General features: G+C 36.9%; 3 protein-coding genes across 3 annotated transcripts; 2 read left to right on the forward strand and 1 right to left on the reverse strand.

The window, feature by feature from the left end:
* Nucleotides 1-76: 76 nt before the first annotated feature.
* Nucleotides 77-2,407, forward strand: Hinfp (Histone H4 transcription factor). The gene is made up of 3 exons (XM_068298344.1): nt 77-882; nt 979-1,292; nt 1,368-2,407. The coding sequence occupies exons 1-3, from the start codon at nt 228-230 to the stop codon at nt 1,779-1,781; spliced, it is 1,383 nt and encodes a 460-aa protein (XP_068154445.1). The 5' UTR covers nt 77-227; the 3' UTR covers nt 1,782-2,407.
* A 389-nt stretch (nt 2,408-2,796) lies between these two features.
* RpL36 (ribosomal protein L36) lies at nt 2,797-3,578 on the reverse strand. The gene is made up of 3 exons (XM_068298432.1): nt 3,458-3,578; nt 3,237-3,359; nt 2,797-3,170 (listed from the first exon to the last, which is right to left on the reverse strand). Exons 2-3 carry the CDS (start codon nt 3,357-3,359, stop codon nt 2,946-2,948), a joined length of 348 nt encoding a protein of 115 aa, XP_068154533.1. The 5' UTR covers nt 3,458-3,578; the 3' UTR covers nt 2,797-2,945.
* A 348-nt stretch (nt 3,579-3,926) lies between these two features.
* spoon (spoonbill) lies at nt 3,927-12,738 on the forward strand. The gene is made up of 5 exons (XM_068298766.1): nt 3,927-4,232; nt 7,551-8,777; nt 9,133-9,523; nt 9,591-9,724; nt 10,065-12,738. The coding sequence occupies exons 2-5, from the start codon at nt 7,572-7,574 to the stop codon at nt 10,131-10,133; spliced, it is 1,800 nt and encodes a 599-aa protein (XP_068154867.1). The 5' UTR covers nt 3,927-4,232; nt 7,551-7,571; the 3' UTR covers nt 10,134-12,738.
* The last annotated feature ends 478 nt before the right edge of the window (nt 12,739-13,216 follow it).

Here is a 13,216-nt window from a genome sequence, read left to right on the forward strand (position 1 = left end):
ATCGGAGCAAAGTTATCGATATCGACATTATCGGAGCAAATCTATCGACATTATCGGAGCAAAGCTATCGTAATCGGAGCAATACGCAGTGTGGCCCTTGCCCGGCAGTGGAATAAATCTATAATTTCTTTTTCTCTCGTACTCTCTTTAAATTTGCTGACCCACTAAATAGTAAACCTAAAGATTATAAATAAAATCAGTTTCAGAATAGTTTGCACGTATTTGCTATGTACAGACAGAACACGATGCCACCGGGAAAACGAAAGAAAACGGTTGAAATTGAGGTGCCCTGCGGCTGGGATGGCTGCCATACGATTTGCCGCGGAGAATGGGATCTTAATGGTCATATAACCAGTCATTTGATCTTGACTGCAAAAGGCGATGGCGGCAACTACATTTGCTTATGGACAGAGTGTGATTTTCGAACAACAAATTTGGAGGAGTTTGAGAGGCATGCGTATTATCATGGCTACTATAGCCATTTGCTTATCCAGGGCAAACTAGAGTGTGATCGTCATCCAGAGATACCCGCATGCTGTGCCCCCGGACGTTTGGGTAACAAATTGCCGGATCTAATGCAAAATTTTCTATGCGGCTGGACAGACTGCCAGAGGCACTTCGTCTCAATTGTAGAGTTCCAGGATCATATTGTGCAGCATGCTTCGTTCGAGTATGAGATACAAAAGTCCCCGGACGATGAGCGGCCCAAAATCCAATGCAATTGGCAGCTCTGTAATAAACAACTGGAGAACAAATATCGGCTCATTGAGCACATAAGTACACATTCAAACAAAAAACAGGTGGCCTGTCATCATTGCGGTGAGCTATTCCGCACCAAGACCACACTATTTGATCATTTGCGTCGCCAGCCGGATAATAATAGTAAGAGTGCCACCCGAAATGAATTCTCAATTGTCTATGATTTACTCTGATGTAACCAATTCAATGACTATATATGTATGTATATATTGCTTGCAGCCCATAAATATCAATGCGCACAGTGTTTTAAGTTCTTTGCAACGGAGAAGTTACTACGCAGTCATGCTGTGCGACATGTGAATTGCTTTAAATGCACCATGTGCGATATGACATGCAGCACGGCTGGTTCGCTTACCACCCACATACGTTACCGCCATCTGAAGGATAAGCCATTCAAATGCAGCGAATGCGATACTCGATGTGTCCGCGAATCGGATCTGGTCAAGCATAAGCAGATTGTTCACTGTAAGAAGCAGCAGTGCGATCAACCGGGATGTCAGTACTCGGTGCGAACTCACACAGGGATGCGTAGAGTAAATATATATCTTGAAAAAAGACACCAACCATCTTGTCATTTGATCATATTTAACGCCAATTTCTGCTCTTAGCATTTTTTAGAAGTTCATGGCAACAATCCAATATTTTATGCCTGTCATTGCTGTGAGCGTTATTTCAAGTCTGGAAAATCGCTATCCGTCCATCTGATCAAAAAGCACGGCTTCCGTTTGCCATCGGGACATAAGCGTTTCACCTATAATGTAGATGAGAATGGCTTCTATCGTTTGGAGACCACACGAATAGAGAGTCTTGAGGTTACACAGCAGATACTTTCAGTGCAATCAGAGTCCAGGGAGGACGAAGATGAAGACGATAAGCCCAAAACGACTGGTAGTTGCTATGAAATTGTTAATCCAATGAATGCCGAATATGAACGAATCATTGTGTCAAGTGACCCAAATGAGGCTGAATTCATTGGTGAGGTTATCATTTCGCTGCCGACTCTCTCAACCGATTTAGAATGAAGGAATAAGAACGCTTGAAGGAGTAGAATAATTTATCACACAAAGAAACAAACTCTCATCACTTGCTAAGATAAAGGCTGTTCTTAATCTTTAGAATTAGGTTTCCATTTGTATCCCACCTCCTACTTTTCCTTTTTTTCCTCTCTCTCTCTCTCTCTCTCTGTTGTTCTGTCCCTGTCATTCTGTTTTGTGTACTCTTTAAAATAGTTACTTAATCTAAAAATTGACATAGACATTAATTTGCAAGTGCCATACGTTCACGCGGCAGGGTCATAATTTTATAATGTACATTTTAAGCACACATGTTTTTTGTCAATTTCAATCATTTAATAATTTACTTAAAGGGCATCAGTTTTATTGGTATCCTAGATTAATCATCCATCTGCCATTCACCCTGGCATCTATGAATGCTATAGCTAGCTTTATTTCAATATAAGAATCTGCATTTGCCTTTATTGGTGATCCTCGTGTCTGTCCTGGCCCGCTCATATAACCGGACAACCACTTTTTATTTGTGTATGTGTTAGTAAGTAGACCTAAGTTACCAGTATTTTTTCTTCCCAAACCCAATCCAAATACATCACGAAATAAATTATCAATATACATATATCTCAACCCTAAAAGAAGCGTATTACTTTTATATGATAATTCCAGGTGATCATCATAGAGCCAAATGCTCACCATAAAAATAAGAAATAAGCCGTAAGAAAGCAACGAAACAACTGATATTTCACAGAACAAAATCGGGCATACTGGGCCTAGCATATTGATTTTTATATATCGCACAGCTAAAGGTAGAGATCTACAATAAGTTTGTGATTTGGAATCAGGTTTTTACGTAAAAACTGTGGCCCTTTTTCAGTTATATAGGGGAAATGGAGCAACATAATTAGGAAACGGCATTATTCTTAGGGAAGGGAAAATAGAAATTCACTGATATTTATACGCTGAATTTACTCCACTATCTCCAAACACCAAACAAACAGAATAACATTAACACACGATTTCATTTTGGTTTTTTTTTTTTTTTTAATGTTTTTGTTTTTAATAATTTTTCATTTTGTTTTCCCTTAAGATTCCTCAGAATGCTTAGATTCGCACGACAAAAAAATACACAATTCACGACAGTTCGCTGCGCGGTTTTGTTGTTGCTGGATGTGTTATTTACTTGGCGTGGGTCTGAGCCTTCCTGAGCTGGGTGAGAATGTTGGACAGTTCCTCACGCTTCCTCTTGGCACGGATGTGTGTGCCCAAGCGACGCTTCAGGAACTTGAGGGCGCGCTTATCCTTGGACACCTTCAACAATTCCATAGTGCGCTTCTCGTATGGGGCATGGCCGACAACCTCACGGACCAAATCGCGCATGAATTTAGTGTGGCGGGTTTGAATCTATAAATTTTCAGATAATAGATTTATGTAGTTAAAAAGTTCCACACACATTGGTTGCACACTTACGTTCTTCAAACGAGATCCACGCAGACCTTTGACTTTCTTGTCTCCGGTGTATTTCACATTCTTGACTTTGGTGGTCTTGTGGCCTCGGTTGAGACCCAATGCAAGCTCGTAGCGGACAGCCATCTGAAAGATTGAACAACAAAATGTATATTAACACCAATTCTGTTTAGTTTGTTTGCCCAAAAAATTGTTATTTTTTCACCACAAAATTATAAGCACACCTTCTGGTCTGTTTGCAGGCAGAAAAAGAAAGAAACGGAAAAGGAAATAGTGGTAGCAGCCACTGAAACCGATGTCAAAAATGAATGCCAGATATTTGGCCACACTAAATCAATGTAGATACTTGTCGCAGTTCGTGTAGATAATCATGGTCATCATGTCACCTGCTGCAAATTTACTTTGCAATTTGGTATCTCTTTTAAAACTTGGGTTAAATGTACCTATAATTTGCTAGGAATATAAAAAGTAGCGGGTTCGCACAAATGTATGCTTTTCGTTAGGCAAGTCGCAAATTGAAGGTTCCCGGCTTTGACATAGTGCTGCCACCTTTTATAAAATTAGGGCTGCATTTCGATTTCGGGAATATTCACATTCGATTTCAGTGATTTTGTGCAAACATTTGAGAAACATTAATAAACAAATGTAGGAAGCAAGCAATTGTGATACACGAAGCACATGCAAGGAGTTACAGCCATTTTACACTCTTCTCAGCTGTAATCGCCACAACAATTATTGCCCAATTTATTTTGGTTTTTCACCACAGTTGGTAACTCTGTCACACGCCGGCCATGTTATGATATCAAAAAGGTGGCGACGACACGTGTTGTGCTGTGGAAATTCGTAAAAATTGTTGAACAAAACAAACTAAAACAAACGTCAAAAAAAGCAAATTAAACAAACTTACGTTGTCAAAAACAAGACGAAGCAATAGAAATAAATATCAAAAATTAAAAGCAGTTCAAATCAATATCAATTCAACGCAGTGGGTTACAAAAGGTAAGAGCAAGTGACCACGCGGAACATAACCTAAGACAAAAGAAACGAAGAAGAATGAAACAAAAATGGTGTCATGTTGCGATTGACTCTCCTATACTTCCACAAAACAAGAAATACGTATTAACTTCTTAAGAAAATGTATAAGTGCCCAGTGTAAGTGTCTCTACATATGTGAGAGAAAACAAGTAAAAGGAGTAGTTTGACGATTTGTTGTTGTTGAGGTTGTTGTTGGCCGGCGAGCTTTTGCGGTCCTTGCCATATGAGAGAGAAAGAGAGATAGTAAAGAATGCTGTGCCACTGACGATTAGAGCGCGGAGGCAAGGCGGGCGGCTGGCTATTTAGTCTTTATTTTGGCCTTTTGCCGATTACACAATTTGCCAGTGTGTGTGTGTGTCTGACTGTGTGAGTCACGCATACATACATACATATAGGAAAAATATGAATATGTACATATACAAATAGTTGTATGCTTATGATTAAATACATATGTACAAATGAATTAAATGTTTTACGCATTTTTTTGTCTGTAGGAGCCGCTTAAAAAGTTGCCACTCCCATTTATTATATATACCTATATATATATACCGTACGTCTCACGATTATACAACCCCTTTCGGATGTCGAGCAACAGTCTTTTCCTCTCTCTCTATCTCTATTTCGCACTCTTGCTTTCTATTTCCCTCTCCACCAACCCTTTGCGCATATTTTGGTCAAACCATATGATCGAGGAAACCACGTTGCCAAGATTATAGCGCGACAACGAATTTGCTTGGCAGTGTTGCACCTGGTTGTTGTTTTGATGCCCTGCTTATGATAATATGTGTTTGCGTATGTATGTGTGTATTAATAGCACCTTCTCTCTTTCTCTAACTTCCGCACTTCGCAGGTCTTACTCTAAAACAAAATGTTGCGTACGAAAAGGGATTCTGTCAATGGATTATTTTTCTGCTGATCATTGCATGGATTTATTTCTCAATTTAAGTGTATTATCATCGTTGTCGTCACAACAATTCTATCAAATTTAGGTTGTATTAATTTTGTTTCTGTTATCTTCGTTATGGAAATACGAAATAACTTATGTACACATAGAGGCTGGCCTCGGTTACAAGAATACCAACAAAAACAATACCAATACTTGGCAAGTTCAAAGTCAAAAAGCGCCAAACATGTTTGGTTCACACACACACATACGTACATACACGCACAGACGGACTTCAGGCATATGTAAACATTTTTTTGTTTTTATTTTTTTTATACGTATCTCTATGTATACATATACATATGTATACATATACATATACACATATATATGTATGTATATATTTATTTTATTACGCTCTCTCTCATTTGCCCTTCTGTCGTTTAGCATTTTTTTTATATGTAACAGTAAACTTTTGCCCTGAGACTACTGATTAGTACTTGATTAAGCAAGAAGTGTGCTCTTTCTTTGTCTCAATTCATCTCACGTTTAGGTGTTCTTTTAGGGCGTTCTCATCCTGACTAGTTGTCACATGGAAGAGAGAGAGATCGCCTATGAAAAGGTGCTTTACCCTTTAATGCACGCATATTCGTGTCTCTCTTTGTGGGTGGCTGAGTGGGTGGGTAGGTGGTTGATTGGTTGGTCGTCAAAAAAAGAAAAGAACTAACGATGTCGTCTCCTCTAACAATGCCATCGTTATCTTTGTCTTCGTCTTCACTCGTCGTGGTTTTGCCATCGTTGTTGTCGTCGTTTTGTATCTGTGGAATGCGAGTGCAGCAGATTGAACTGTTTAGAGAGTAGTTCCTCCTTGTATATCGAACGCGGCAATACATAAAAAAAGACTAAAAAGAAACGATCAATCGATCGATTGATATGCTTCAAGTTTTGCCGGCAACTAATTAATCCACCACACACATTGACATCAAATCGAAATCAACGAATCAATACTTTTTTTTTGCTGGAAATAATTTGGATTTTTTGAATAATTCAAAACGAAATAAGAAATCTCAACGACGATTCGATTAAGCGAAACTTGTTGTCTTCTAACGAATGAGACACACACACAATCACATAGTATATACACACACACAGAGAAAGAAACAAACTTATACGCACTATCGACACGACGATTCGATTGCTGTTGTTGTTGTATCTGCTGCTGGTGGTACTTCTCCACCTTCACCTACATTGATCGAGTTTTGGAAATTTCCCCAATCAACACACAAAGAAATTTTTGGTTTTTATTGTTGTGTATATTCGAAGATTTTGTGAAAGGTGAAATAAAATCAAACGTTGAAATGAATATCAACATATGTATGTACATATACACACATATGGATGCATGGTGAAGAAATGCTAACCCTTCATAACGCCCCCCCACATAATAAACAAGCAGCCAACCCAACTAACTCCCCTTGATATTTATTGCGTGGCAGTCTCTGCGAGAAACGGTAGCTCAATAGAATGGAAGGGGAGATAGTTATTTGCAGAGGAGTAGAGTCTGTGTCTGTAGAAGAATACTTTTATAGGTTGTGGCCTTTTTGGTTTTGTAATGATTTCATAACACATTTCGCCGTTAAAAACGTAACGACACAACGGTATTTGTATTTCGTTCGTTCTTTTTTGGCCGGAAAAGTGCTCGCATTTAAGTTTACGTTCTCTTGATCACGACCGACCGACTCTCTCTTGGCTTTTCTCCTTCTCTCTCTGTCTTTTTCACTTACTCAATGTCTCCCCCACTCTCTCTCTCTCCTTCTGTCTGCTGTGTATGTGTTTGTGATTCTTCCGCGTGGCATTCAAATTGCGCCTAGCGCGCTGCTACTTTGCACCTTATTTGCTCTGCGCGCATGGCGCGTCGCCGTCTATATTTGTATAAATATATTTAATTTTTTTGTTGCTATAAATACGCAAAAGTTCACACACACACGAACGAACACACTTACAAATTGATCTCGTGATGGTCAAAACAAAAACGAAAAGCATTTAGTGCAGAAAAAAACATACAAACAAATATACAAATTCGTAGATTATCTAAATTAATCTCAATCTCTCTTAACCCTTGTCTTGATATATGTATAAATGTATCTTCCTTTAATTGATTTTATTTGATTATTGGAAAATAAAAGAAGACATAATCATAATTTACTCTTAATGCTTTGTATTAACTGTCACATACATGTGTGTGAATATTTGTGCTAGAAAACTAATATCTTGAAATATAGTTTTAATTTGAGCAAAGAATAAAAATAGGTAAACAACACAAGTATAACAAAAAGGATTACTTATATATATAAATTGGCTCTTTCTGACATTGTTTTTTCTCTGTTTTGTCATTGCAGATTCTTCAATATTCAGCGAAAATGGTTTCCGGTCGTCCTCTACTCTATTTATCACTACCCGGTGTAGCATTTATACTCGGAGTCTTTTGGTTTCGGCGTAGAAATAAAAATCGTTTAGATAAACCGGATGATGATCCCACATCATCTAAGACCAAGGATGGATCAGTTATTGAGACATCAGTCACAGTACGCAAAGTAAATGGTGTGGCAAATGGCAAATTACCGCAATCGTCGGCAACATCGAGTAAATCGATGAATATAAATGGCACCTTGGTCAATGGCACCTTGGTCAATGGCACTGATGAGAAGGAAAGTAGTCCTACTGCCATGTTATATGGCAAATCGGCTCCAATTAAAATAATTCAAAGTAATGGACGCAGCTCACCTGGCACAAAGCAACAGCAGTTGCAACAGCAGCAGCAAATTATTGATACGGAAATACTTAAGTCAAAAATTCAAGATGCCGAACATAAGACCCTTTGCTCCATTGATGAAGATTTTGAGAATTTGTCATCGCCACGAGATTTACCCGATTCGGTAACACGCGTTTCGTTCTATAATCGTAAATCAAATATCAATGGTAGCATTAAAACTGTGGAGCCGGTGGTAATCAAGGCAACACGCACACCCAAAATATCGCCAGAGAATTCTTTCCTTGACGCGGGTGAAAAGCAACAGCAACAACAGCAGCAACAGCCAAGTGAGCAAAACAATAACTGCCTTGGCAAAGAAGTGGAGGAGGAGGTGACACAACATCAGCAGCAGGAGCAGCAGAAACAAACTGAAGGCACAGAGGTCCAACAGCAACAGCAGCCCAAGCGTCAAGTGGATGCAGCTAGTCCATCGTTGAGCATTTGTAGCATTCAGTCTGGTGATTCCGGCAAAGGCTCCAGCCTGCCACGTTCGGAGGCCACACGCATCAAGACCAAATATGAATTTCTATTTCCGATTAGTCTGATTGGCCAGCTTTATGGCCGCAAGCGAGCCTTTATTAATCAAATCAAAACCAAAACTCTGGCCAGTGTGTCCCTCGGCAAGAATCCATATTCGGGAAAGGTGCGGATTTGCACTATTGAGGGCACTGAAAGTGAGATCGATGCGGCTCTCTCAATGATACGCCAGCGTTTACCATCGAAACGTTATCCAAATTTCACAATGCAACGCATTCATTTTGCCCTGCCACAAACTATAGTTCCTTTGTCGACAGAAAGCCTCTACAATCTGCAAGTGAGTCCCGTCTGACATAACTAAGCACAATACAGTTTATCCAAAATGTATAGACACATAACATTCGCTCACAAATTGCCTCACAGTGATATATTTAAAAATTGAATGATTAATTAAAAGCGTAAGGTGGATCGGTATTTTAATTAACTAGTGTTGCAACATCATTCAATTATAAGACAAATATATAGAATATGCCAAATCTGTGAATTCCTGCAATTCCCTGATATCTCTATTGTAGAAACTGTGATTTCTATGGCAGGTGTGGATGCGTGTGTGTATATGCTTTATTGATACACTGTATTTTGATTTTGAACTGTTTAAAAATTCATCGCTTCTCTCTCATATTTTGTCACAGCTTAAACTGATCGAGGGTATTAACAATGATGTTGTGATCAGCGCTGTACTATCCGGTTCACATGTGTTTGTCCAACATCCATTGCATCCCTCGCATCCATCGCTACCCATGCTACAGAAGGGGCTTTATGATAGCTACTCCAGCATGGATGCTCCACTTTTGCCTAGCATTGAGATCAGTGCCGTTTGCGTGATGCCCATTAATGAGGTTTGGTATCGTGTGCAAATTGTTGACACCGATCCCGAGGATAGTGAACGTTGCCTGGTGAAATTTTTAGATTTCGGTGGCTATATGAATGTTAGCTTTGGCTTGCTGCGCCAAATACGCACGGACTTTATGGCAGTACCTTTCCAGGCAACGGAATGCATATTGTCCAACATTGAGCCAATAGGTAAGTGTATATAATCAATTCAAAAACTGAAATAAATGCATATCTAAAACAATTCCTGCCATTACAGATAAGACTTGGTCTGTCGAAGCGGCTGAAATTCTCAATAAACTTACCAAAGGCATTGTCTTGCAAGCACAAGTAGCCGGCTACAATAGCCATAATATACCAGAAATTTATCTATTCGCTTCTCTAGGTCCAAATGTAAGTATGTGGATGGGTTTAACGTAATCATGAACTAGAAAGAGATGGCAATTGCGACCGGATTATATTATAAAACAGAGTGAGATAGCAAAAACGGGATGAGGAATAAGTTGTGTATTAAAGAAAATTACTTTATATTTGCCAATTTTGTTGTGAAAGAGTGTATTAGGACAGGAGCTAATAATTTGAAAATGTTATGACTCAGACGTGTTTGAGTAGGAAATGTATAAATTGGTAAATGCATTTCGACAGTTTCTAGTCTTTATATTGGGGTGAAGAGAATAGGCTGTCATCTGTTATATTTTATAATTTGCTTATATTTTTATTGTTTTCTTTATAGAATGTAATTTTTATCAATAAGGAACTTGTCGGTAGAAACCTCGCAAAATGGGTCGAGATGCGTGACTAATCACATCGAAAAACCAGCCTTCATGAACAACAGCAACAAAACTAGTGAAAACAATCAACCAACCAAGAAGAAGTAGCAGCAACAAGTGGCGGCAGCAAAAAGCAGCAGCAACAAGCAGCAGCAACAGTCACTACAAAACGTGCTTTACCAGATGCAACAAATTCGTAAATGCAAAATAATGCGGCAAACTTAAGAAAAGCAAATGTAGAATGAGGACTGAGCCTTCAAACTGAAGAGTAGAGTCTCTTCTCTCATTAACCTAATCATAGTCACAGTCACACACTCACACACACCCACACTTAACAGTCACCCACAACATGCACACAAATTCGCACACTACTCTCACACACAGAAACTCACCACAACAACAGTCACTTTAACCCTTAGATAGAAAGATTGTTTGTCAATTCTTAAACGTTGAAAGATGAGATCTAATGTACATGAGATTTGCAGAATGAAAGGATTAGGCAACTGATGGCAAACAAAGACACAAATTTTCACCAAAATACTATTCGTTGTCAGCAATTGCGAATCGCTTAAGAAAATAAAAAAGATATTACCATACTCAGTTGATAAGTAGAAATACTTAGTGTAAATAGTTTTTATAACAAGTTAACGAAAAACAAAATCAATATAAATAACAAAAAATATCTAAAGCGTTCGCTCATCAAATACATCAAGAAACTAATATATACATATATAAACGATCTGCGCAAGGAATTTGAGAGAGAGCTAGATATTTCATATATTTTTATGTACATACTATTTAGGATCTTCCTTTACCTTACCTTCATCTTTTTGCCGCTTTCATTTGAGATATATATATATATATATATATGGATAAGATCTTTTGCATCGTAGTGTTTTTTTTTTTTTTTTTATGTTTGTCTAATTTTAAAAAGTTTACTACTAATTCATTATAAACTACTACTACTACTACTTCTACTCAAAAACCCATGAAAAGTACAAGCATATATATTGAGAATGTGTATTAATTATAGTTATATTAATAACAATTATGATAATAAAACCCTTAAAGAAAAGACGAACCTGCTACATACAGAAAATACTTCCAAAAAGAAAACAAAGAAATACCAACAACAGAAACAGCTCAAAGTTGATCAAATCTATAGTTACAGCAGATTTTTGAATCGCAATATCGAACGACAAAAGAAATTTTATTAACTTTTTACCATTTTTGATATAGAAATATTTAATATGTGTGTTGTTGACTAGTTTCGACGATGCTACGAAACGAAATGAAGAAGAAATCCGAATATATAAATTGAATATTGAAGTATTCAAATATACAAATATACAAATGCAAGTGTGCCATTCATTGTTATAGCCAGCCACCCTTTTAACCCCGCCCAGAATCCATATCCGTATCCTCAATATGTACATACTCAACACACAAATCAACTGCAATGCTGCAGCCAATAAAACCAACCAACCAAACAACCCACTAACCTAACTAACTAGCTTACTAATTAACTAACTAAATTAAAAAGAAAAAAACAACTGCTGCCTTTCTTTGTAAGAAACAAAAACAAAATGAAGCGAAAAGAGAGACAAGAAACTATTGAAAAGTTAAGAAAAAGCTAAAAGTGTCAATGCATTTTTCATCGTTTTCCCTTTTTTTTATTTTTTTTTTTTTGTAGTTTTCGATTGTGTTTATAAGTTTTCCCTGTGTGGGTGATTAAGTGCGATTTTCATTCATATATGTACACACACATAAATTGTTTTCCTCTGAAGATTCCTTTAAATGATAGTATCTGCTTTATTGCGCTTGATGTTGCAGAAGACAAGTCCTCAAATTGTCAAGGCTAATTATTATTTAATTATTTAGTTAAATCTACTTATAATTTTGACTATCAGATGTATATGATGATGATATAGTAGTAGATGCTGATAATGACTACAACAATGCTGTTGTTGATGTAGACTTATAGAATTTGTGTGAGTGTGTGTGTGTGTGCGTGTATGTGGGTTATTATTTTTTTTTCCTTAAGTCGTAAGAATGTTTCTCTTTAAAGATCTGTTGTAAAATTTAAATACCTTATTCATTTACTAATCATTCATCTAGTAAAAACCACACATGTGTAAAAAAAAAGAGAGTATGAATTGATAGAGCGGCTACTGTCCAGTTTAGTTATGCTGAATATGTATTTTGTTTCATCTGTAAGGAGAAGATATATATTATTACTTCTATTATTATGATTATTATTACTATCTATAATTAGATGTCAGAGTTTTTGTTTTAAGTGTTTTCTTTGAAAAAAAAAGATTCAATGTATAAAATTTGTCACTTGTACAATTTGATGATAACAAAAAGCGGTAAACCAATTCTTTGATTAACCATGAATTGGCATCTATTCTATCATCATAACACATTTACACACACAGACACACCCACACACACGCAAATACATACATATGTAACAGCAACATGAAGTAGAATGAATTAGTTCACATACATACATACCTAATTCATAGTTTGTTTTTTTCCCCCTCCCCCTTTTTCGTTTATCTTATTTTAGAAAATACAATAAGATTTAATTTATAGACGCATTCAATAAAAAATAAAAGCAAAAAGTAAAAATAATTTACAAATTCTAGTTATTAGTTAAGTATAAATGCATATAAATATTTATATATATATATACAAATATATATATATATAATTAATTAAATAAATAAAAACTATTGAAAGAATACATTTTGTTTTAAATTAATAGCTTTGTTTGGGATGTTCCATTTATATTAAAAAAAAAAAAAAGAAATTAAACTTGAAACTCGTTTATTTCAAAGCCGCGTAAATCTGAACCGATTTGGATGACACAAATCAACGTAGAGAGAATCCTGAATCTAACGTCAGCTTAAATTTTAGACAATCCTGAATGGAGATATCCTTGCCGCATGCCTTTTAATACCAGTAATTGTGGTCAAAAGGAACTATCTCCGATATATATTCTTGATCAGCACGACGAGACGAGTTCGTTCATACTAATGTCAGTCAGTCCGTCCGTCTCATATATTGGATTCACCTCCCATACAAACAGCAAACATTTCAAAATAACTCT

This window comes from Drosophila tropicalis, unplaced genomic scaffold (assembly GCF_018151085.1).
Source record: "Drosophila tropicalis isolate 14030-0801.00 unplaced genomic scaffold, ASM1815108v1 contig_867, whole genome shotgun sequence".
Lineage (NCBI taxonomy): Eukaryota > Metazoa > Arthropoda > Insecta > Diptera > Drosophilidae > Drosophila > Drosophila tropicalis.

Bases quoted from the DNA above. Each gene is read 5' to 3' on its own strand.
- Hinfp (XM_068298344.1), top strand. From the start codon at position 228: ATGTACAGACAGAACACGATGCCACCGGGAAAACGAAAGAAAACGGTT. The intron at 883-978 runs GTAAGAGTGCCA...TATTGCTTGCAG, and splicing joins TCGCCAGCCGGATAATAATA to CCCATAAATATCAATGCGCA. The intron at 1,293-1,367 runs GTAAATATATAT...TTCTGCTCTTAG, and splicing joins CTCACACAGGGATGCGTAGA to CATTTTTTAGAAGTTCATGG.
- RpL36 (XM_068298432.1), bottom strand. From the start codon at position 3,359: ATGGCTGTCCGCTACGAGCTTGCATTGGGTCTCAACCGAGGCCACAAG. The intron at 3,171-3,236 runs GTAAGTGTGCAA...GAAAATTTATAG, and splicing joins GTGGATCTCGTTTGAAGAAC to ATTCAAACCCGCCACACTAA.
- spoon (XM_068298766.1), top strand. From the start codon at position 7,572: ATGGTTTCCGGTCGTCCTCTACTCTATTTATCACTACCCGGTGTAGCA. The intron at 9,524-9,590 runs GTAAGTGTATAT...CTGCCATTACAG, and splicing joins GTCCAACATTGAGCCAATAG to ATAAGACTTGGTCTGTCGAA. The intron at 9,725-10,064 runs GTAAGTATGTGG...TTTTCTTTATAG, and splicing joins TCGCTTCTCTAGGTCCAAAT to AATGTAATTTTTATCAATAA.